The sequence below is a fragment of the Lycium ferocissimum genome, chromosome 10, assembly GCF_029784015.1.
Source record: "Lycium ferocissimum isolate CSIRO_LF1 chromosome 10, AGI_CSIRO_Lferr_CH_V1, whole genome shotgun sequence".
NCBI classification, from domain to species: Eukaryota; Viridiplantae; Streptophyta; class Magnoliopsida; order Solanales; family Solanaceae; genus Lycium; species Lycium ferocissimum.
In genome coordinates, this window is record NC_081351.1 from 25,688,999 (window position 1) to 25,714,814 (window position 25,816).

General features: G+C 33.9%; 3 protein-coding genes and 1 non-coding gene across 4 annotated transcripts; 1 reads left to right on the forward strand and 3 right to left on the reverse strand.

The window, feature by feature from the left end:
- The first annotated feature begins 226 nt into the window (after nucleotides 1-226).
- Nucleotides 227-3,146, forward strand: LOC132035248 (fasciclin-like arabinogalactan protein 7). Its single transcript, XM_059425522.1, has 2 exons — nucleotides 227-401; nucleotides 2,203-3,146. The coding sequence occupies exon 2, from the start codon at nucleotides 2,231-2,233 to the stop codon at nucleotides 2,987-2,989; it is 759 nt and encodes a 252-aa protein (XP_059281505.1). The 5' UTR covers nucleotides 227-401; nucleotides 2,203-2,230; the 3' UTR covers nucleotides 2,990-3,146.
- A 3,225-nt stretch (nucleotides 3,147-6,371) lies between these two features.
- TRNAL-CAG (transfer RNA leucine (anticodon CAG)) lies at nucleotides 6,372-6,452 on the reverse strand. The gene has a single exon. It is a non-coding gene; the product is annotated as a tRNA-Leu (tRNA).
- A 1,393-nt stretch (nucleotides 6,453-7,845) lies between these two features.
- Nucleotides 7,846-14,660, reverse strand: LOC132032975 (heterogeneous nuclear ribonucleoprotein 1-like). The gene is made up of 5 exons (XM_059422797.1): nucleotides 14,488-14,660; nucleotides 13,808-14,033; nucleotides 12,643-13,074; nucleotides 11,479-12,211; nucleotides 7,846-8,349 (listed from the first exon to the last, which is right to left on the reverse strand). The coding sequence occupies exons 2-5, from the start codon at nucleotides 14,027-14,029 to the stop codon at nucleotides 8,336-8,338; spliced, it is 1,401 nt and encodes a 466-aa protein (XP_059278780.1). The 5' UTR covers nucleotides 14,030-14,033; nucleotides 14,488-14,660; the 3' UTR covers nucleotides 7,846-8,335.
- A 1,415-nt stretch (nucleotides 14,661-16,075) lies between these two features.
- On the reverse strand, nucleotides 16,076-16,671 carry LOC132034757 (glycine-rich cell wall structural protein 2-like). The gene is made up of 2 exons (XM_059425117.1): nucleotides 16,663-16,671; nucleotides 16,076-16,546 (listed from the first exon to the last, which is right to left on the reverse strand). The coding sequence occupies exons 1-2, from the start codon at nucleotides 16,669-16,671 to the stop codon at nucleotides 16,076-16,078; spliced, it is 480 nt and encodes a 159-aa protein (XP_059281100.1).
- Between the last annotated feature and the right edge of the window lie 9,145 nt (nucleotides 16,672-25,816).

Here is a 25,816-nt window from a genome sequence, read left to right on the forward strand (position 1 = left end):
AGTAAGAAATTCACTTATTTTTCAATACCCAAACGTACATGAGAAAATAAATAGAAATTCACTTATTTTCCAAGAACACATTTTCCAGGAAAACATTTTCCTTCATACCGAACACACCCTAAATATATACTATATATAATATTTAACTGCAAATTTGAATTTTATTGTATATTTACTCGAGATTATTATATAAACTCATAAACTTCAAATCTTGGATCATCTCCATATCAACCAAAAGCCTTGAACCTACTCCTACATTCTTCCTTCACCATATGCCACTTCCACAGTTTCACTTGTAAAATTGTACCTTTCTCTTTATATATAGCCTCTGTTTGCATGTTCAGTTCCATTCAATTTTGTCCCCAGACCTTTTATTCTCTCTCTGAGCTGCTCTGTCTCAGGTCAGTTCTCTCCAGTCCTTTTGTCCTTGCATTTTCCCTCTGATAGTTATCTGTTTGTGCCTTTTTAAATTTGTGTATGGGGCTGGTGGTACTAAAAGGAATTATATCCATATAGCTCAGGCTCTTCGTAAAATGTCACTAGGCGCGTGTCAGATTCTCCAAAAATTATATATCATTTTTTTTTTATATATATATAATCACCCATGAAGCTTGGGTGTGCTTAAAAAATTGTATATCTTTCAGGATACAACATAGGTGCAAGAACATTTTTTTTAGAGTCTGAGCAACATAGGTTCTACTTGGATGTCTGGATGTAGAACTGCTTATATGTACAGCCAGTTACTGAAATATGTCTTCCTCTTTTTTAACTTTTGCTGCAATTAGCTGCATTTATGACTTGGAAAAGTAATAATACTCTATCGAGAATTCTTTGCTTTACTAATTTGGTCTTGCATTGTAGTGTTTTGCAAAATAATTGGTGGTTTTCTATTGAAATATGACTTGCTCAAAGTTTTATATTCTTCAAGAAAATTTACTAATTCCGCTCACTTTGCAAAAAGGTAGACAATCTGCTTTCTTGACATTATAGAGTGAAAAACTCTGAGATCTTAAAAATGTGCCTCCATAAGGTATTCTTAGGAAGATGATTTCAACTACAACACTATCGAGACAAAAATAGATTTGTAAGTTTACTGCTATAGTGGATTTTTTTTTTTTTTTTTTTTTTTTGTGATCATATTTGAATTAACATGAATTTCACATGTAGTTTAGTTACTTTAATGTGACAAACAACAATTTTGTCACTATTGTTATATTGCGTAATGTGTTGGTGGGAGATAGTAGATACTTTATGGAACTAGTTGAGGTTCGTGCAAATTGACCCGGACAGCACAGATTCACAGTTATAAAGAAAAACAGTACCTAGACAAGGTTTTGTTGGAAAGATGAGTTCAACTACCAAAACCATTGACAAAAAAAGTTGGCATAATACATAACCAGACCCTCAAACTTGGTCTCAGCCGGCAAGTACACCCTCCAACTTTGGGTGTGCACAATTAGGCACCTAAACTTGCATAAAGTTGAACACGTAAACACAAATGTTGACGTGGCACATAAGTTTGGAGGTGTCTAATGATCATTTTGTAAGTTGGAGTGTTCAACTGACAAAGTGGAGACAAGTTGAGGTGCCCACCTGTGCACACCCCAAAGTTGGAGGGCATACTTGTCAGATGAGGCCAAGTTTGAGGGCTTGTTTTATGTATTATGCCAAAAAGTTTTATGACTTTTACTGCTACAATGGGTAAAGTCCAGTGACCATATGCGAATTAATAGAATTCACACGTAGTTTAGTTACTTTAACGTGACAAAAAAATAGTTTTGTGACTACTATTATAAGTGAAATTGACCCAATTTCCCGGCTTTTCTCTTCATGTTAAAAATGCAAACTTTGTGGTTGATTTGCTGAGGTTTTATTGATTGAGCCATAAATCTTGAATTTTACAGGGTCAGTCTATATAAGGTATTCTTGGAAAGATGAGTTCACTCGCAAGAAAAAAGTTGTTTTGTGACTTTACTATTATAATGGTAAAGGTCGGTGTCCATATGTGAATTAATATGAATTCACACGTAGTTTAGTTACTTTAACGTGACAAAGACTAGTTTTCTTTCTACTATTATAGTGAGTAAAGTTAAGCGGCCATACGGGAAACTGACTCGAATTTTCCTTCATGTTAAAGATGCAAACTTTGTGTTTGATTTGCTGAAATTTTATTGATTGAGCCATAAATCTTGAATTTTGCAGGATCAATTTATAATCAGAACACAAGAAAATGGAATACTATATTGTTGTCATTAGTCTGTTGTTAACCCTTTCAACTTCAGTAAATAGCCAGACTATTGGATCTCCAATTCAATCTCCTGCACCAGCACCAGGTCCACAATACACAAACCTAACCGAACTACTCTCACTAGCAGGCCCGTTCCACACGTTCCTCGACTACCTCGTATCCACAAAAGTCATCGCCACTTTCCAAGAACAAGCCAACAACACAGAAGAAGGAATCACATTATTTGTACCTACAGACTCAGCTTTTTCAAAACTGAAAAAACCGTCTCTTTCAAATCTCACAGCTGATCAACTCAAATCCCTTTGCCTTTTCCATGCATTACCACATTACTATAGTTTATCTGATTTCAAGAACCTTAGTGAAATTAGCCCTGTTAATACTTTTGCTGGTGGAGCTTTATATTCTTTGAACTTTACTGATGTGTCCGGGACCGTTCATCTTACCTCAGGATGGGCTAATACTAAAGTTAGTAGCGCGGTTCATGTTACTTATCCAGCTGCTGTTTATCAAGTCGATAAAGTTTTACTTCCCGAAGCAATTTTTGGGACCGATATACCACCAACACCAGCACCAGCACCAGTAGTAGATATTGCCCCGGACGCTGATAGTCCACCTGGCAAAAATATAGCAGCAGCATCTCCTGATTCTTCGTCGTTTTCGTCTTCTCATAGGATGATAAGTTGGGGCATGTTGAATAATTTGTTCTTGGCAATTGCTGGTGGATTCTTGATGTTGTTGTAAAATTTTGTTTAAATTATGTTTGCATCTTGTTCTTATTGGTTTTGATGTACACTTGCATTCTTTTTTGTTATATTCTTGTTGATTGTATTATGTGAGGATGAGATTTGTCATTGGACATTGGTTACAGTTACTATTTATATATAAATTGATTCTTGTTATTAGCCTGATCAGTTACACACTAGTACTTTGCGGGAGTCCTATTACCTCCGGGCTCTTCTTCTATCATAATTTCGCACCAAATTCTTGACTCCTTAATATAATTGGATTATCATTGAGGATATATGTTTAATCCATAATCCTACTCGAGGCAAAAGCATAAAAATATTACATATTACACAAACACATATTATGTCTCAATCACAAAACAGTTTAAAATGCTCCTTTTTGTCCCCTAACTTATTGTGTATGACATGAAAAGATACAAACAAATTAATGCTATTGTGAGCAAAGCAAAGAGCCGTCTCTACACTTACCCCTATGTTGTACGGACGCTTCAAAAATATCGACGGGTGCGTGTATGACACTCCAAAAGTAGCATTTTTGAATAATCCGACACAGGTGCGACAACGAAAGTGACGAGTCCCCCACAACTTGCACCATATTGAGCAGTGACGGAGCCAGGATTTCCGCCGAGGGGGTTCAAAATATAAAAAAGTAAACATACGAAGAAGCCTAAGGGGGTTCAACATCTATTATATATACATAAAAAATAATTTTAATCTTGTAAAAATAGTATTTTTCTCCGCCGAGGGGGTTCGGATGAACACCCTCGGCTATATGTGGCTCCGCCACTGATATTGAGTACACTATACCACATATTAATTAAGTATAAGTAACAGTTAGCAAAACTATATTTTATTGATTACACTTGGACCTGAGTTAGAAATTGCAAGGCAGGCCGGATATAGGCTTGAATATACGGATTCAGAAGAATCTAGTAACTTTATGTGTCAAAAGATTCAGTAAATATCTACAAAACTCAATTACTAGCACTTGGGGACATCTTCCGAAACCAAGTTTGACTCCTATATCTGTGATTAGGGGGTTAGTTTGCATAGTTTTTCGACAATTTGTTGGGGTTAATCTATATATAATATAAAGTTAGGCATAGACAAGATGATGTGACACTTTTCTATGGCCTCCATTCCTATTTATCTTTTTTCGCATTTTTTTGGCTTTTTCTCTATTTTTTCATATTTTTCTTCAAACTCACTCATTTTATCCATTCAATGTTGAATACTTTATTTCATATTGATTAGGTCTTAAAAGCTCTTCAACAACCCTCGTCAGCACGTCCCTTTGCTTTCTCATTGTATTTTTACCTTTCTCCATATTTTGCTCAATTATTGTATTTAAAAGCCACAACATGTCTACTAATATCCCTGACTGTTTTTTTACGTAATAAAGCCGGTGGTAATTGTTTGTTTTCATTAGCCTTCCCTAATAAAGTCTGAAACCGTTTCCCTTTCTTAGTCTACAAAGCACAGAAGCATCCTTCCATTTTGGTTATTGAGGTTCATCCTTTAGTAAGTTTAGAAAAAGAAGGTTGCCAGCAGGATCCTTCTCTTCCAATTAAATCATGAATAAGATAGAGTAAGATAGAGTGGCTCAATTAATTTTTCTTCCAGCGGTATAGGGGACTAATACTTTTTATTTTCAGGTGTGTTTTGTTATAATTTTTATGTTCTATTTTGTTTGATGCGTTGGTTTGGTTTGTTTTATCTTGGATCTATATGTTATGTTTGGTGCTATTGCGAATTCAAGATTGCTCTATCTAATAGTGGTTGGCGTCTATATGTTGTACCGTTTAGTTGGTGGGATAAGGATAACAATCCGGGAATAATATGTGAGATTATTTATTCCCGGTTTGATAATGGGTATTAACTTGGTCCCGGGATTATTTTATTCCACCATTTGTACTAAAATAGTGAAAGCACTATCCCATATATAAGGTGGGATAAAATCTCATGGGATATCCTTGCTTATTCCACCTGGCATACCAAACGACCCAAAGTCTTTATGATTCCTGCGTCAAACATGGAGGACCTCAAAATATTTGGTAGTTTTGGGATGAGGATAAAAAAGAGCCCGAGAACTACAATAATTCAATTAAATATGCTTGCTTTCTTCGATCATATATCATAATTAATTAGACATATTTGATCTTTTTTGTTAATTACGTCCTACTTTTAGTTGTTGTTACGGTAATGATATACTTGAATTTTCTAAATTAGTATTTCGAGATTTTATATTACATATTTGGTCCATTGACTATATGTTGTTTTGGTGTATTGAAAAATTATGAGCAAGGAAGAGATGATCGAGAAAATGGTGCTCTTTGTTGCTGCACCGTTCCTATTTTTGGACTATGAGAGGATATATAATATCGCTTTTTTATCTTTCTAGAAAAAAAAGTAGTGATTTGTACTCTATTTCCTTATTTCAAAAACGATTGATAGTGGGTTTTGCAGGGGGAGTTATGAGAGAAATAGTGGTTGAAGCTGTATTCTTAGAAGTTTTTATTAGTACAATACTTACATTTTTTTTTTTTATCTTCTACAGTTGTTTCTTAATGTTTTTTCGTTTCTTACATAAGAGTAAATTTATAGCACTCTACTATACGACACTTTTCTGTTTAATATAAAGTGTATGATTAATAATTAAAAATAGTTCAAAATTTCAATTTTGAACTATTTTTAATTATTAATTAGTGAAGTATGCATATATTTGAGATTTTTATTAGTAAAGTACTTACATTTTTGAAAAAAAAAAGTTATTATCTTTAATAGTTGTTTCTTACTTTTTTTCCTTTCTTAAATAGGAGTAAATTTACAGTACTACTCTATTATACACCACTTTTTTGTTTAATATAAAGTGTATGATTAGTATTATTTTTTCAAAATTTCAGTTTTGAACTATTTTTAATTATTAATTAGTGAACTATGCATATATTTGAGATTTTAAATTTAAATAATTTTTGTATCTTCTTATAACATTAAGAAATGAAAAGAAAATATTTTTTGGATAATTTTTTCCTATAACAGCCAAATAATATTTAAATGACAAATGTTGTTATAGGTATATAACAATCAATTGCTATAAAAGTCGAAAAAAGTCAGAACAACCGAAACTTTTATAGAATGGCCGGACTGTAGATGATTGATTAAGAAATACACATTACCTTTACAATATAATCCATTTATAAAAGGCAGTTCTACCTTTTCTATCTATATTATAATTAGTAAAATATTGATGTATTCTATGACCGCACGAAGCGCGGATTAATTTCCTAGTTACAATATATCGACCCGTGTATTTAAAAATCAAATACTTACAACCCTAATGATATCCCTATTTTTCTTAGATTAAAAAAACAAACTTGTGTCAAGAATGGGATTCGAACCCATGCCCTTTCGGACCAGTACCTGAAACTGGCGCCTTAGACCAACTCGGCCATCTTGACGGTATTGGTATTCGTTTCATCCGTTATATTTTATCTCTGTTTCCCTAAAATTAGTGGGTAAACTCTCAGCATATAAGCAAGCTATAATTCATATTTGGTGGTAGTTTGTTTTTCATAGTGGACAAATTTGACTTTTATATGTATTCATTGATGTCTTCTTTATGTTTTCTCTCGAAATAATGGTAAGAATAACCAGCGGAAGGATTTAACTTACATGAATTGATCGTGTAAAGCTATTTTTACATTATTAATGTAGTCTAATATGTAATAGAATATCATACTTATCTTATTTTCCAAAGGAAAAGGGCAAATTTGTCCTTGCACCTTTGTGAAATGATCTAAATTTGTCATTCCCTAATAGCTGGGATCAAATATAGCCTCACCGTATAAGATTGGTCAAAATATATTCTTATTCAATAACGATGGATGTTATTAAACACGCGACTTTTTCACAAGAAAAAACTATCAAATTTGGCATTGAACTATGTGAAATAGTCCAAATTTTACCCTAAACTTTGCAAAGTTGTGTAAATTTCATGTTTCACATTTACTATACATCATTGCGCTGCATCAATGCTCACTATAACAATTGATTCACTCCACTCTAAAATATGCCACTTGAAAAACACCATTACTCCAGCACCACCTCCCTCGTACAAAACTCACAGGACATAAAATTCACCACATTCAAACTATCTCCCACACCTTCCACTTTACCACTTTTCTTATCATCATTTTACATATATCGTTAGACCACTGCCCTATAATAATCAGTATAACCTCATCTTGACGGCCATAATATTGTTGCAACTTTAGAAGCTAAATATTGTCTAAGTTGTTTTAGCATTAAGAGGTTGATATGGAGGTCTAGCATGATCATTGATGATTTGAGAAGGATTGGTGATGAAATCGTGTCGATGAATTCCGAAAAGGGTGAAGATTTAACTTGGTGGTGCAATTGTTCTTTACTGAAGTTTCATTTGGGATAATTTAGGCCTGAAAGTGTTATTTTAAGCTTGGGGAATAGACACCTCGTTGTAGGAGGTTCTGAGCATTAAAGAAGATGATGTTGCTATCATCAAAATAGTTGGCACCTTCTTCAAAGTTCAAAGGCAAATCTAGACCATTTCGCATAGTTCAAAGAAAATTTGACCATTTTCCCGTACAAAAACAGGTCATTTGTTGGAAAACTCTTACCATTAGTAAATAAGAGCATATTTCAATCAATCTTATAACCATTAGAGGTATATTTAACCCCAACTATTAACAAAAATCAAAACTTCTACCTTTTCCATTTTTATATATCTTCACTCTGTCAATATATAAAAGCTTTTCCCATTAGTTCCATAATGCAACTTCTTCTTCAATTTAACATATAGATACCAAGAAAATATAGCAACCTGAATATATTGTAGTTTACTCATTATGCATATTTCATACTAAATCAACCTCACATACAATCAAATGAAAAGGAAACTCCTGTTTTAAGGGAACTACAAATCAAAAGATAGTAGACAAGAATCTGCAAATGTGCAGCTATATTACAGCAAAAACAGGGAATATAAAAGTTTTGTGCAAAAAAAAAAATGTCTATTTCCTTTGTATGTATTGCTGCAGCTGCAATAAGATGTTACACCTCACTTGAAGGGGAAAAAAAGAGGAATTTCTAAAACATAACTCAAAAAATATCCTTTTAAAACAAAGTGTTTTGCAAAGTTCTATATCTAGACCTTCAAAAAACACACTCCAAGTGCCCTACAAAAGGAAGTCCAATTCTTTAACTTCTCAGCTTTCATACAATTGTGGAAATATTCAAAAATCATGATTCAAGTTCGACAAAAATAGTTTCACCTACTATAACAGCCTTGGTTTGCGATATTCTCCTAGCCGTCAATTCCTGCATCAATAGAACAACAGTAGATTTGTCAAAAAAAAAAAAAATGAACAACAGTAGATTAAGATTTAGCATAATTGACAAATTGCAAATGTACATACATATTTAGGAAGGAAAGGAAGGGAAATGAGGAGATTTAAGGAGATATCATGTAATAAAAACAAAGTAAAGGGTATGCGGATAAAACTATTTGGTCGAAGCTCATGCCACACAATTATATTTTCTGGTCAAATTGCTATCAGAGAACACCAAGGTTCCCAGCAGACAAGGACTACATGAAAATTAAGCCAAGAAGCTCGAGAGGATATAATTTTCAAACATTTTGGTGAGATCACAATCATGCTCAATTTTGTCCTTTGAAAAGCTTTGTCAATTCCATAGCCTATCCACAGAAGAACAATTTCATCTTAAGGAAGAACACTAAGAAGGAAATTTGCCTCTGAATAATTTCCAATAAATTACAAATGCTTGAGAATATAATTAAGCAAATAAAAGTGTGCTCTCTCTAACAGCTTAAGCTTTTAGATGAGATGGTCACACGTTTTAACATGGTATTAGAGCAGGCAGAAGTGCTGGGTTCGAGCCTCACTGCTAAACCCCATTATCGAAAAGAATTTTCACGTGATTGGCCAGCGAAAAAGAATCAGGCTTGCATGTGAGGGGGTATATTGAGAATATAATTGACTAAATAAAAGTGTATTCTCTCTAACAGAAATAAAAGTGTCCTTTCTAACGGACATAAAAGTTTGTTCTCTTCAATAGAGACCTTTTAGCTGAGATGGTCACACACTTCAACAACAAAACTTTTTCATTTCTAGCTGAAGGATTCTTTTATTCTCTCATCACATGCATCTGCTCAGTGCTTGTGACCAATAGAGGAGACAACAACAAACCAGGAAGGCTACCTGACCATTTTCAAGGTCAGAAAGGCCAGTGAGAAAAGTGGACCACCTTTCGGTCTCGGAACCTACCACACGTGTTTGCTACAGTGTATGAGCAGAAATAGGTGAGAACCAAGGCAAAAATCAGGCCAGAAATAGAAGCACGAAAGGGCACAAATGCTCTCATGTGCAACCATTTGGCAATTGTGGAAAAACCTAACCATGTTAGGGTCCACAGGATTCTTCGTGCCTTTGGCTAAATTATTTACACTTTTATGAGGCTTTTGAAATGGAGAAATTGCTCTCTTGACTAGAATTGAGCTTAGTTGAGTAAGTTCAAAAGTTTTCAACAACGGGAAGAACCGGTCGGAACTTAGGAAATCTAATATCCTCAGTGAATTATAAAGGTAGAGGTGGGCAGAGTTGATGGAATCAGAGAAAGAGATGTCAAGCCTGAACGGTGACGACCTTCCGATATGCTATCAAAAGGCACTAATATGAAATATAAGGGGCAATACAACCTGTCTAAGAAAGTAGTGGTAAAAGGGACAAAGCACACCTAAAACCACAAGACGGAGGTCTCGAAGGACCTAAAATCTCTTGGAGTTCATGCAGACTTAACTAAAAATAGAATACAATCCATATAGGCAATACCAACTAGTTGAGATGAAGAAGACCAACTCCTACTGCTATGCTACCATTTTATCCCAATTTCTGAGAGCCAAGGATCGTTTTAATCTTGTTAAAGAATTGTATGTCAGTACAAAATAAAGAGAATTTTTTAAGGCTGGAGAACTTAATATATTGAACAGTGGAGTGAGACAGGTCTAAATGGAGCAAATTTGATAGTGAGAATACATACAGCAGGCCCCTACGAGCTTAGGTTGAGGTTTAGTTATTGTATTTTTTAAATTGAAACAGTGAGAAGAGATGTCATGGAACACATGAATCAATTGTATCTACAAGGTAATTTCGAAGGGCGTTTTAACTCATCATTTAATAGTCTCTACTCCAAGGAGAGTTGGCGCAACAACTATCAAGGACTTCTGATCCGTCGGAATAGAGAAAGTATACAAAATCATGCCAAAGTTTTTTAATTAAGTATACTTACATGAAAGATCAGATATTATGATCAAACCAAAATGATAAAGTTCAAAAATATTCCTCTATTTTTTCCCATGTAGAAAATTGTTCGTTATCAGATCAATATCATATTTCTTGTGAATAGCATAAATTGATTTCAGGTTCCTTTACTCTATTTTACCATGCTTAACAAATATTTTTATCTTTTAGGTCTTGGATCCCACAAGCTACATCTCATTAGTATAAATAGCAACGTAAAATTTAGTTATTTGGCCCTCTCTTTGTAAACTATCTAAATCAACGTTATCTTTAGACTTATACCATCCAGCTATTACACTTAGGACAACTAAAGAAAGTCACAGGCTTAAGTTACAGAAAAGAAACAAAAAAGCCCAATTATCAATTAAACATTTTTAAGTCACAACACCTTGTTGGAAACCCAATATTTATGAAATACTAAGTCCTAAAAATAGTAATTCTTAGCTGCCCATCTGGATTGTGAAAGCAAAGAGCATAACTAGAATTCTAGAACAATAAGGGAACAACCAACAACAAACAAAATTTACCACAATAATAGAAATCACCAAAAAGAGGGTTGAGTAACAGTGGGATCGCTATTTCATGAATCCTTTCTTGCTTTCCCTGATCAACTTGGCCAGCTAATTTCGACCCTTTCTTCTAGTTTCAAATGACCATAATCTGACAGTAACATACACTCTCTTTTATCTATGGAAAATAAAAACTAAAAAGAGCCTAAAGATGAAGTTTAAGCACAATCATGCTCTGCGTAAAGAACTTAACGTTGATTCAAATAGCTGGAAGCTTATACTTCCTCTGTTTCAATTTGTTTGTCTTAGTTTGACTCGGCACGAAGTACAGGAAAATAAAGAAGACTTTTGAAAGTTGTGGTCTTAAACTAAAAATGTGTGTATTGTACCAAAATGGCTTTGAACTTGTGGTCTTAAATATGTCATATGTAGGATGTTGGGGTGTAAAGAGTTACTAAATATAGAAAGCAACATTCTCTTTTGAACAGACTAAAAAGGAAAATAAGACAAACAAATTGGAACGGAGGGAGTATCTATGATCATATGAGAGTTATACTTGTCCAAAATTATAAGAATAACAACAAAGACAACAGCATAACCATGAACAATGAGAAAATTACCTCTGTTTGGTTGTCTTTTACCAACTCCATAACTACCAACGTAACCTGCAGAACTTTGAGGTGACATGTCAGAGGGTCCATTGCCTAGTCCATAACCAAGAGAACCAGTTGAATTCTGCTCAGGATTCGAAGAATGCCAAGTGTGATCATCATATCCCAAACCACTACCATAGAAATCAGCTAAAGCACCCCCATCATCATAACCACCCCTAGATGCAGCATATGATGACATAGCGGTCCCACTTTTTGTGACATTTCTTCCATAGCCTCCTGCCAACCCGTATACGTTGTCACCATTCACATAACCAAAATTTCCACTTTTGTTAGAAACATTTCCTCCAATGCCTTGAGAGGAAATTGATGAACCCCAAACTCCGCTGTTGCTAAAGTTTCCTCCTCCAATGTTAGAGCTTGTGGAGCTCGTTCCATGACGAAGTCCTCCGTCACTCCATAAATTGCGATTTGCGGAGTTTAAGAATGATGTGTCCCCTCCGTTTCGGACATCAAACCCAATGCCACCACCAAGCCTGTTTGATCTATAATATGGATTTGGTCCCCGTCCATAGCTTAAACTACTGTTAACATTTGCACTTCCCCCATATCCTGGGCTCAGGCCTGGAACCACGCCATAACCAGAAACAAATGGAGAAAGGACACTTCTACCCCCGGCCATTTGGCTAAATCTACCATCCATCCCGACTCCATATCCTCCAATTGTACCTGAAGAGTATCCCTGTGCATAGGGGTGTCAAAATTAGCTCATTAAAACATGACCCGCCCAACCTGTTCAAGTTTGGGCGGGTTAATGAAAGTTTGGCCGGGTTAATGACCCGCCCTTTTAGCGCAACCCTTTTCAGTCCATCTAAAAATTTGGGTTGATATGTAACCCAAATTGACCCATAGAAACCTAGTCAAAATATTTTCAAAAAGACATTTTTTTAATCTGGTATATAGCCATAATAAAAAATAAAAAATAGTTCTATTCGGTACTTAAAAAATTATTAAGAAACAAACAAAGAAATTAAAACTTAGAAAGAATTGGTCGAGCTGGGTTATGACCCGCTTTTTAGCCCAACCCATTTCAACCCAAGTAACCTTTGGGCGGGTCATTGCCCATTTTGACCCACACAAATCCAGCCCAACCCGCCCATTTGACACACTTACCTGTGCGTAGCTATCAAGGATGTTATTCATCCTATTTAATCCATAGTTGTACCGACCAAGTGGGCTTTGGCTAGGACCCGGGGATAACTCTTTGGGGACAGCTCGCTTGACCTCAACCATTTTATCATTCAGCTCATGGAAACTCTTGAGCAAGACTCTATCCACTGCATCCTCTGAATCATAAGTGATGAATCCAAATCCTCTAGGCCTTTGAGTGTTATGATCATACATAACTACTGCATCTGTGATTGTTCCGAATTGTTCAAAGTAACTCTTAAAGTCAGCCTCGGTAACAGTGGATGCTAAACCTCCAACAAAAATCTTTCTTGTACGTCCTGGTCCTGGACCAGGACTAGGAGAACCGTGAATACTATTACTGCTTCTACTTGTCGTGCTCTGGTCATCCCGTGGAACTGCCCTCTTTGCTTCTACCTGTAAAATGAGGATTGTAAGAGATCTCGGTAAAAATGAAGTAACTAGAGAATTAAAGTTGTGTAATTCTGGTACTCAATATTCAGATCAAAGTAGAAGCGCAGAAAGTGTGATGAAAAAAAAAAAAAAAAAAGCTATAAAAATGCGAATAAGGAGCAGTTTTTCCATGAGAATTATTCACTTTTCCCGGAATAAAATTCAATTTATTTCAAAATCAGTGCTTGGCTATAAAATTTCCAAATCAAAGTTGGAGTTGGATTCCAAATTTGGAAAAGTGCTCCAAACCTGTTTTCCAACTCCATTTTCATAAATTCCAAATAAAGTGTTATCTTCTTTCCTATAAACAAAGTATAACTAAACACAACTCCATCTTCAACTCCAACTTCATAAATTCCGAATAAAGTGAAAAATACTTGGAATCTCTGGCCAAACGCCTACTTAAAGTTGTGTACTTCTGGCGCGCAAAGTTTAGAACAAAGTAGAAGATCGGAAAAGTGTGATAACAAAATGCTATAAAAATTAGAATAAATACTCGACATTGCTCGAGAACATCAAGGATACCACAAAGGACCAGATCATTGGGTTAAATCTTCATAATACTGTCATGCTACGCCTTGTTTTGGGTTGAATGAAAAGTGGATATTTTTCATATATTTTAAATCATCATGCTACTCATTGATAGAATAAAATTGAAACAAAATGTGAAAAATCCAGGCAAACTTAAACAGCTTACCATCCTGCCATCAATGTTGTGTTTCTCCTTAACTACCCTCTCCGCAGCAGCAGGATCAGCAAAGACCACAAAACCGAAACCACGAGCACGACCAGTAGTCCTATCCTTCATAATTACAGCTTCTACAACCTCCCCATAACTACTAAAATACTCCTTTAAACGTTCTTCATTTGTGTCCCATGAAATCCCGCCAACAAATAACTTACCAAGATCAACTTGCATTTTCCTACAAATCCAAAATGAAAACCCCTCAAAAACTCATTTCCAAATTTTCCACTCAACATTATGCAACTTAAAGCCCGCAAAAAAAGGGAAAGTTACACATTTGGCCAGTCGACCAAAAAAATTACATTCACTAGCCAAATATACAAAAAAAAAAAAAAAAAAAAAAACATTATGTATCAAAAATGTATATTTTATGTATATTATACACTAATATGCAAAAATTACACATTTGCTAGCTATTATTTTGGGTCGGCGGCTATTTATGTCAATTTCTCAACAACAAAAAAAAGCTTTTAAAACAAAATACCATTTGCTCATAGGAATAAAAACCATTATGCATAATATGATAGAGCTTAAAGTAAATCCAAAATGCAGCATTTAATTCACTAAATCCATTACTTAATAAAATGAAATACAGATTAAGAAATAGCAACCAAAAACATTAAAGTTCATACCTTTACTATGAAGTATAATGACAGCCTCAAGAATCTGGAAAACTGATCAAATATTATCAGATTCAATCAAAGCCAAACAGATCCTTAGATGATCAAGAATCCAACAACCCAATAATAAAATAGAAAAATAAAAAATACCCAAATCAACAATTTGATTATTAAATAATACCCAAATTAGAAAAATCAACAAAGATCTAAAAAAAGAGGAGGCTTTAATAATAGAACAGAGGGCAATGTTCTTTCCTCCTCTATAAATATTGCCCTCTACTTTTTTTTTTTTTTTAATAATTCAAGATTTTGTACAAAATATGTTAACAATAACAGATTGATTCAACCCTTTTAAAAAGTTTTGATTTTGATCAAGTTTTAATTTATTTTTATTTTTTTAGTTTGATTTAAAATTTTCAATGTTTTTGTGTTAATGAGAGAGAGGAATTTGGTGTGATTTGATCTGTTTAAGGATTTGGTTTTGCTTTGTTCTCTAATTTCCTTCCTTATATACTTTTCTGGGAAAATTTTGATGTAATGTGGAAGGAAAGAAAGAGAGGAAAATGGTTTGTTTGAAGTTTATTTTTCTGGTTTGGTGTTTAGATGGATGAAGGGTGCTGTGAATAATAAAAGAAAGTTTTTTTTTTTTTTTTTCATTTTGGACCCAAAAATTGGACAAAATCAAAAAGAAAAAAAGAAGAAGCATAAAGTTGTTGTAATAAGTTAAGAGGTAAGTTCAATTTGGAAATAATTAAATAGTTAATCAATGTTTGATTTGTAATTGTGTGTATTATTTTAATCTCGATTTGAAGTTTAGTTTGAAATTGATGCTTGGCCACCAAGAAATGTGGTGGATGGATGAGGTATTTTCGGTCTTGATACTTGGGCTCGAACTTTGGAAATAAAGACATAAGAATTAATCGGATAGTGATTTCTGAATAATATATGATTAACTAAAAAAAAATTGAAAAATTGGTTTGAACTGTATTTCAAGTATAATAGTAATTTCACTTTCAAAACTTCAAAAATAAAAATTACTGCATTTGTTTTATTTTCGTGTCTTAGTCTGATTCGATATAGAACTTAAAAAAGATTTTTATATTTTGTGGTCTTAAATTAAAGAACTAAAAGCTCGGGATTCTGTCTGGAGAATGGTATTTTGAGAACTATAAAAAAAAAATATGAAAAATGAAATAGTAAAAAGGTTGCTTATCAACTCAAAAGTGTTTACAACCTGAAAAAACAGAAGTTGAGGATAACCAATTTATGGCTTTTGATTGATTTTAGTTTACAAATACTTTTGAGTATTTATCAAATGCGAAAATAAGCCAAAAAATAGTTATGAGCCAATTTCACCAACTAATAAATATAACCAAACATCATCATACACAAAACTTGAACTCATAATCCCATCGTTTCATCGATAGACTTCTTGATCATTTATTTCCTTGTATATAGATTAGAAGAAGTTCATACAAGAGTTGAATTACATCATGTCAACACTGTCTTTAATAACAAAACAATTGTAGTATCAAAATGTTACAAGTCAAGAACCACTGGAGAAATAGCACACACTAAAAATTAGGATGAAGAATAATCCCTATAGCCAATTACTATTGCTTTTAATTTGCTTTTCACTTATTGTATGCAAAAAAAAATTATATGAGCAAATGGTGAGATCACAATCCACCACCACCCTGCCAAATCCAGCTCCGACGCCAAAATCACTACCACTATTTTGACCACTGTCGCCACCGCCGCCACCTCCACCACCGCCACCGCTGCCACTACCATTCGCACCCGATTCGTGACCCTCACCATATCTAAAGCCAGAACCAAATCCACCGTCACTACCTCCTCCTTCACCTCCGCCGCCGCCACCAACAATACCTCCTATAATTTGGTCAGATCCACCATTTGCACCTGATCCATGACCCTCGCCAAATCCGAAGCCAGCACCAGATCCACCATTACTACCTCCTCCTCCACCTCTACCGCCGCCGCCACCACCACCATCAATGACACCTCCTATAATTTGGTCAGATCCACCATTTGCACTTGATCCATGACCCTCGCCAAATCCAAAACCAACACAAGATCCACCATTACTACCTCCTTCCCTACCTCCACCGCCGCCACCACCACCAACAACACCTCCTATAATTTGGTCAGATCCACCATTTGCACCCGATCCATGTCCCTCGCTAAATCCGAAGCGTAACCAAATCCATTATTACCCCTCCTCCTCCTCCACCTCCGCCGCCGCCACCACTACCTCCAAGGCCTCCAATAATTTGGTCAAATCCATCATTTAGGTTAGGTATATTGGGTAATAATGGATCCCCAAGAAGCTTCATTGCGGAGGAAGTTTGCACTAGAACTCCCAGAACAACAACAAGCATCAACTTGCATTTGATCATTTTTGAATCTACTATTAGCACTGCACAAAAAAAAATCATATTGTTAGTTATACCACAATGAAAATTATGAAGAGCAGTAGAACATTTAGCCTTTTGTCAGTAACGGAGCTAGAAATTTTATCAAAGAAAATTTTAAAAATGAAAAATATAAAACTTTTGGAATTTGAATGTGCGGTCTAAGTCAATTTTCAAACTACTTTTACTGTTACATTAAAAGTTTCTCTAAAGTTAAAGGGATTCAAAATTTTTACTGCTAAAGTTAAAGGGATTCAAAACTTTACTACTAATTTTATCCTATTTGTGTAGTACTATTATTTTTCAACGAATAGGATTCAAAACCCCTTCCGTTAGGTAGCACCACCCTTGCTTCCGAAATGAGATTTTCAATGATGACTTTTTGTGGCGAGCCATGAGGTCGCCAATAAAAACAAGAATTTGTGGTGACCACTATTCGCCACAAAAATGGAATACCAATAGCTAGGATCACCTCCAATCTATTGGTGGATCTTCAAGGGCGCATGCGGTTCATCCGAACCTCCTTCACCGCTGTATATTTAAGATAAAATTATTTTTCATTTATATGCAACAAATATTGAGTTTTCTTGACTTTGTTGTGTGTTTAGTTCTTTATATTCTGAAATCTTTCAAAAAGTCCGACTCTGCCACTAAGGTCAGCTTCTAATTAATGAGAAGACTTCTTATTTCTATCCATATATATCATATTAAGGAGAGGAAGAGGAATATATCTTACTTTGCTTTCTTGGTTTTTGCTTTGTGAGGCTGAATGCTTGAGTAGCCATGAAAATGCTAAAATATTACTTAGATTGTATGAATATTTGAGGTACTATGAAAATATATGCACAGGAAGGAGGTTATATAGGTACCTTGAAGCCTGGAGGTATCAATGGAATAGTTAGTAATATTATTACTGCAAGTACAATTAATTAATTTATTAATAAACGTTTGCAAAACCGAAAAAAATGACTATGAACTGAATGTATACGTAGTTGAACATCAATAAAGAAAAGTGAGTTACTAAAAGGAAATTATATCTTGCGTTTCGCTTTATTTATTGAAAGTAGAAAACATTATTTGCCACACAAATATGTTTATCGTTTTCATGTTAAACTTATGGAAATCTTAAAATCCAATGACATAATTACTCGACATTAGATGATCAAGTTCAGCAACAATTAAGCATTACATTGGTGTAACTTTTATCACTTATCAGTTGCTATGTAGATGAGCAACGTAGGCATATAAAATGGAGTTTAACTAATTAATATTATTCACTAGCGGAGCAAGAAATTCGTACACAATTAGATGATCTTTATTTGTTATGGGGAGATAACTTGTCCTATTATCAAACTACAAATCACCTATTATGGAGAATTTAAGAGTAATCTGTATCTTTTGGATGACTTGTTAGTGCAAATTTCTTTACACCATCTGTATTAACAAGGCAAATAGTATCAATTTTGCCCGTCCGCCAGCAAAACTAATTGTGAACGATTGTATTTGTCTTATAAAACTTTTAAATATTTTAACATAACTGGTAGAATAAATATTGTAACAAGTTGTGATCGTATAACAGAACTTGTGAACAATTGAACAGCACATGCAAGATATCCTTTTGGCAAAACTTGTAACAAGATAGGTAGAATGAAAATAATAGGCATAATACATAAACAGGCCCTCAAATTTGGCCTCAGCTGGCAAGTATGCCCTCCAACTTTGGGTGTGCATAAGTAGGCACCTCAACTTGTCTCCACTTTGTTAGTTGAATACTCCAACTTACAAAATAATCATCTAGACACCTCCAAAATTTATTTTTCATGTGAATTGAAAATTTGTGTTTACGTGTTCAACCGTATACAAATTCAGTGCCTACTTGTGCACACTCAAATTGAGGGCGTACTATATAACGGCTAACTTTGAGGGCCTATTTATGTATTATGCCAAAATAATATGTCCGGCAAAATTTGTGAACAATTGAACAACTCATGCAAGATTCACCAATCCAAAAAAAAAAAAAACATATGAACAATTTAACAAGAAAAATATAATGAAGATGGTTCTGAGTTGTGGCCACTCCATAAAACATGTGAATAATTGAATAACATAGATAAGATTTGCCCATCCGGCAAAACTTGTGAATGATTTCACAAAATATGTAGAATAAAGATAACACCAAATTATTAAAATTTATATAATTTGGAAAACTAAATACTTTTTTCAATTATAACCATCGTCTTTTTAACTTCAACCAAATATTATCCAAGTATATGTCGTTAGTAGAACCGTAGAAGTAATGTCAAGAAAAATTCTTTAACCTTTTTATGAATAGTTCAGTGAAAATAACTTAGAGGCTTTTCATTCCAAATTCAAAGAAAAACACCTCCATCAAGACTACATTACTAAAAAATTACCCAAAATTGAGGGCCAAAACCGACGGATTGCGTCGATTTTTCATTGAAAACCCGACAGGCTTGATCGCGTCGACTTTGTACACACTATGTTAACAATAAGATATTGATTCAACCCTTTTAAAGTTTTGATTTTTTGATAAAAAAAAATTCTTTTGATTGAAAATTTTCAATGTTTTTGTGGTAATGAGAGAGAAGAATTTGGTGTGATTTGATCAGAAGGATTTGGTTTTGCTTGTCCTCCAATTTCCTTCCTTATATATATACACTTTTCTGGGAAAATTGGTGTAATGTGGAAGGAAAAAAGAGAGGAGATGGTTTGTTTGAAGTTTTTTTTTCTGGTTTGGTGTTTAGATAGTGAAGGGTGTTGTGAATAATAAAAGAAACTTATTTTTGGACCCAAATTTTGGACCAAAAAGGAAAAAAAATGGACAAGTTAAGAGGTGAGTTCAATTTCAAAAATTAAAAAGTTAATCAATGTTTGATTTGTAATTATTATTTTAATCTCGATTTGAAGTTTAATTTGCAAAGAAATTAAATAGTTAATAAAGATTTGTTTTTTCATTTTATGTATCTTGGTTTGATTTGACATAGAGCTTAGAAAAGTAAGAAAGGCTTTTATATTATGAAGATTTAATCTCGATTTAAAAGATTTTAGTAATTGAATAAAAGGATGTACAAATAAATTTCTACACTAAAAGGCACAAAGATATATGCCTAACACAACATTATTTGGTGGATGGATGAAATATCTTTGGTCTTAAATTAAAGATTTGTTTTTTCATTTTATGTACCTTGATTTGATTCGACATAGAGCTTAGAAAAGTAAGAAAGGCTTTTATATTTTTTATTTTAAAATGTAAAGACGTTTGTATTTTTCTACCAAACTATCATTTAAATTTTATGGTCTATGAATTATTGTTGACAAGCATCCTTTTTATTATTTTATTATTAATATCATTTCTAATTTTCAAATTAATTGTCTGAAACAAAATTGAAAGTTTTATAATTTTGTTTTATAAAAGCTTATTACTATTTGAAAATTAGAAATGATATTAAAAATAAAATGGTATAAAAATTGTGTTTTAGTCAAAAAAATGCCTGATAAGTTGTTTTTTGTTAAAATGATCTACCAAACGACCCCTTCTAAATCGTTTTTTTCATTAATAAGGCGTTTAAAATATCCTATCACTAAGTTTGGGATTAATTTTGGATATGAGGTGAAGATATAACCTTATCGTGATATATTTGAAAATGAAGCTCAAACTTAATGGTGGATATCTCATCTTATCCCAACCTTGGGATTATTTTATCCCACCAAGATAGATAAATTAGTCCCAAGATTATAAAAATTATAATTGGGATGATTCAACTTATTCAAATGATCCATTAGCTTATAAATACTTTTGATATTTATCACACGTATACATAAGCCAAAACATGCATATAATTTAATGATCGGCTTATAAACTTAATCAGTTAATCGAACATCCTCATATTCTATATTCTTCCACACGACTTAAACTCATAGTTCAATCATTTGAATGGTAGACCTTTGATCATTTAATTATCTCCTCGTAGATTAAAAGAGGTTCATCACTATAATAGATAAATTGATCAAACAAGAGTTGAATTACATCATGTCTCAACATTGTTAACATGTCTCTAATGCAAAATGTTATTCAAGAAAATCACTTGCGGAATAGCACATGCTAAAAATTAGGATGAAGAATAAGCCCCTATAGCAAATTAATGCTTTTAATTTGCTTTTCACTTATTTATATGGAAAAAAAATGTTTGAGCAAATGGTGAAATCAAATTCTACCACCACCTTGGCCAAATCCTGCTCCGGCGCCAAAACCACTACCACCATTTTGACCACCACCGCCGCCGCCACCGCCACTAACCATACCTCCTATAACCGTATCCACCATTTGCACCTGATCCATGACCCTCGCCGAATCCGAAGCCAGCACCAAATCCACTATCACTACCTCCCCCTCCCCCTCCCCCTCCACCTCCCCCTCCGCCGCCGCCACCAAGGCCTCCAATAATTTGATCAAATCCACCGTTGAAGTTAGGTATATTGGGTAATAATGGATCACCGAAGTTTTATCATGGAGGAAGTTTGCACTAGAATTTCCCAAAACTACAACAAGCATCAACACGTCCTCATTTTTGCATCCTTCGTTAGCACTACACAGAAAGAACAACATAATAATTAGTTTTAGAAATTGAGACACTCAACCACAATGAAAAATATTAAGAGCAGTAAAAACTGTAGCCTTCCAACCACTATAGGAATATTATCAAGCGGATTTTAAAAAATTACAAAAATAAACATCTGGATTTCGACCTAAGCCAATTTTTAAAACCCCCTTTACTATTACATTAAAAGTCTCTGTAGAGTTAAAAGGGATTCAATACTTTGCTTTCTTGGTTTTTGTTTTGTGAGGCTGAATGATGGATACCAATTTGTAGGAAAGAATAGGAAGAGAATATTTTTCTTAGAGAATGCTCAAGTTGTATTAGGCTACTTAAGGTCACTTGAGATGATTACAATCATCAATTACATCTCTATTTATACTACTCAAAAAACCAATTCAAAAGTCTTGCACAAATAACTAGATACATGTATCACAATTCACTAGATACATGTATCACAAACTTTTAAAAGATTTCTTGAAAAACAAAGAATAGGAAGAGAATATTTTTCTTAGAGAATGCCCAAGTTGTATTAGGCAACTTAAGGCCACTTGAGATAATTACAATCATCAATTACATCTCTATTTATACTACTCAAAAAACCAATTCAAAAGTCTTGCACAAATAACTAGATACATGTATCACAATTCACTAGATACATGTATCACAAACTTTTAAAAGACTTCTTGAAAAACTAAGAGATAATATTGAAAGACTAAATGATATTCTTGAAATAATAAAGAACTCCTAAAAAACATAAAGTCAGGATAGCATCCTTGTCAATGCATTAATTCAACACTCCCCTTAATGCATTTGCTTGACAACTCCAACTACAAGATAGCAAAATTTTCTAGGAAGTGCTTTGGTGAAGATGTCGACCAGTTGAGGTCGGCAATAATGCAACCGAAATTCACCTTTGGTGGTTTCTCGGCCACAAATGGTACTTGATGGAAACATGCTTCGATCTTTCATGGTTGACCGGATTCTTGGCAATGGCACGCCGATTTGTTATCCAATACTTCGTCTTATATATATTTTTCACAATATCTTCAACAATTGTGTGTGCCAAATAGCTTGAGAAGTAGCCTTAGCTACCGAGACATATTCCTGGTCTTTGATTGACCAACAACACTTTGCTTTTTTGAAAACCAATGAACAAATGCTGAAATAATACAGAAAGCATAACCGTATGAATATTTCATGCCATCTATACTGCATATCCACTATATAGCCAATTAAGTCCAAATCTCCATCAAATTTCGCACATTATCCCATAATCCATTGTTCCTTGAGTAGCGTAGAACATTAATCCAAATGCATTGGCTTGGTTCTTGCATGAACGATAATAAACTAGCAAATGAAACATAATGTAGTCATGTGAAGTAAGATATAGAAAGCCCCCAATCAAGCTCCCGTAAAATGAGATTAGCTTTCTTTGCTCCATCATCGCAATTTCTCATTTTGCTAATGGTAAAAACATTATCCGCAATCCATTTTTAATTTTTTGAAGAATACTTTAGTATACTTCTTTTGAGAAATAAAAATTCCTTCTTTCACTTGAGAAACTTCAATGCCCAAGAAATAATGTAGCAACCTAAGATTCATTTAATAGGATTGCATCATATCTTGCTTGAATTTCGCATCATCTTCATCATTTCTGTAAAAATCAATCATCCACATAGAGGCAAACGATGACAATGGCCATGTTTGTGCTTCACATACAAAGTTTGGCTATCTCTTTTACTTTCCGAAAATTATTTTTTCTGTGAAATAGTGTATCAATTTCATTGTACACTATGCTCTTGGCGCTTCAAATTGCAATCATAAAGAGCCTTTTTTTAGCACGTACACCTTCTCTTCTCCCCCTTGAACAAAAATCCTTGAGGTTGCTCAACATAAATTTCTTCATCAAGTTTTCCATTTAGAAATGCGTACTTAACATCAAGTTAAAAAATCTTCCATTTCTTGTTAAGGCAGTTTGGCTTCAATAATCAAGGTTCTAATTGTCTCAAGACGTGCAACTGAGAGAAAGTTTCACTAGAAATCAATACCTGGCTTTTTGAGTAAATCTGCTCTTGACCTTGCTTTGTGCTTTTGAATTTCTATCTTGATTAGTTTGATTTTGTAAATCCATTTTAGACTTACAACTTCTCTTTCTTTGGGTACATCCACAAGCTCCCAAGTATTATTTTTCTCAATCATCCGAATTTCTTCTATCTTCGGCGCTTTCCAAACATCATGTTTATTGCCTTCTCACAATTTTTTGGCTCAAAAGCAAAGTTGCATCTTTGATAGATGTCACTCAACATTCTTGTTCCTCTTAAGGTGGTTCTTCATCTTCTAAAACTGAGATCTCTCCCCCTTGAGGGACATCTTCCTCTTCCTCTTCTTGACCCAGCACATTTAAAGAAATGATAGAAGTTTTCCACCTTTTATCTCTAATTCCATGCTATTTTTCTCATCAAAAATTTCTTATCTACACTAACAACAAGTTTGTTAGTTTTGACATTCAATAGCCTATAGCCTTTTGTCACATCACTATAACCAAGAAATATACATTTTTGACTCTTTTCATCCAATTTTGTTCTTTTTCTAAAATTAAGAATAACAAATACACCCGAAAATTTTAAAATGACTTACAGGTTTCATTCACTCCAAGCTTTAATTACTATCCTTAGGATGCCTTTGGGCACCATTGAAGGATGTACAATGGCATGCTTTGAAAAGCTTTCCTCGCCCAAAATATTTTGGACTTCTTTCTCATTCAATCATCATTAGGCTATTTCAACAAACTCGTTTCTTATGGGGCACACCATTTTGTTGAGGAGTGTACATGCTCTGTAAGTTGCTTCTCAATGGGGTTCATTTTTGCAATATTCTTTAAATTCTAGCTAGTGTATTCAAATCCAGTATCCTTGCGAATGGTTTTGATCTTTTTTTTTGCTTCTCAACAAAGGCTTTAAATCTCTTTAATGTAGCAAATGTTTCGCTTTTCTTTCAAGAAATAAACCCAAATCATTCTTGAAAAATCATCAATAAAAAAAAAAAGTACCTTTGGCTTGGATGGAGTCTTCATTGGTCCACAAACTTATGGATTAGTTCCAAAAGTACACTTGCTCTCCAAGACTTCCTTTGGAAAAGACTTTATGTTGCTTTTGCATAGATACAACTTTGATGGATCATTTCATGTATCTCATCAATGCCTTTATGTCTTTTTGCTTCAAAAGCTTCAAATATGAAAATTAGAGTGACAAAACCTTTTGTGCCAAAGCCATGAATCATCTATAAACTTCATTTTTGAATGCATTGTAATGAAGTTGTAAAGGAAAGAATCTTTTATCATCTTTACTTCAACAATGACTTGATTTGGCTCAATTTTATCATAAATTCTACAACAATTATCTCTAAACACATGAGAATAACCATTTTTCCAACCGACCAACACTAAGCAAATTTTCTTCCAAGTTAGGAACATAAAGGACATCATGAATTTGCTTACCGCTCCTTTTGATTTAAATTTTTCAATCTTTTTGTTCAACTAAGGCTCCATTCCCCATTCTCGGTTTGATGTGATTTGGATTAATTTCTTGTAAAGCCTTTTCATCTCCAGTCATATATATACACTTATCTGGGACATACCATTCATTGCTTTTTGTTGAAGGACAATTGAGAAGCGTAGAAAAGGTTTTCTTCCTTTAAGAAGTTTTTTTGTTGGTCTCTGGCTTTGGTCCTTCTCACATAGATACAAACTTTTTACAAAAGTTACATTTTGCCTTTGTGCCAACATTTTGGACTTGCATTATGATTAGTCTTTTGCAAATTTTACCAAAAAGGCTAGTACTTTTCTCACCTTTTTCTTCAACCTTCTTAGTAGAGCCATCACGATCCTCGCTAATTTTTTGGATTCTACTTCTTTTTTTTTGTTGATTCTTTGAGAAATTTTAATTCTCATTGGTTTGACCGGAAAGCCGTCTTTGTGTTGATTCTCACGAAAAATCTTCGCTTCTCGTGTGGTGGAACGATCCAACTAGCTCTTTGATGGAAAGCTTAGAAAGATCTTTCGTCTCCTAAAGTTGATAGCAACAATATACTCATACTTTTTTGACACTAATTAGAATCTTTTCCACAACTTGAAAAATTTAAATTTCATCACTATGATTTCTCATTTCATTAACAATATTCATGACTCTTGTGCAATATTCATCGATTTTTTGATTCTATCATCTTCAAATTTTGAAACTCTCTTCTAAGAGTTTGAAGATTGATAGTGCGTACCTTTTGTCACCATAC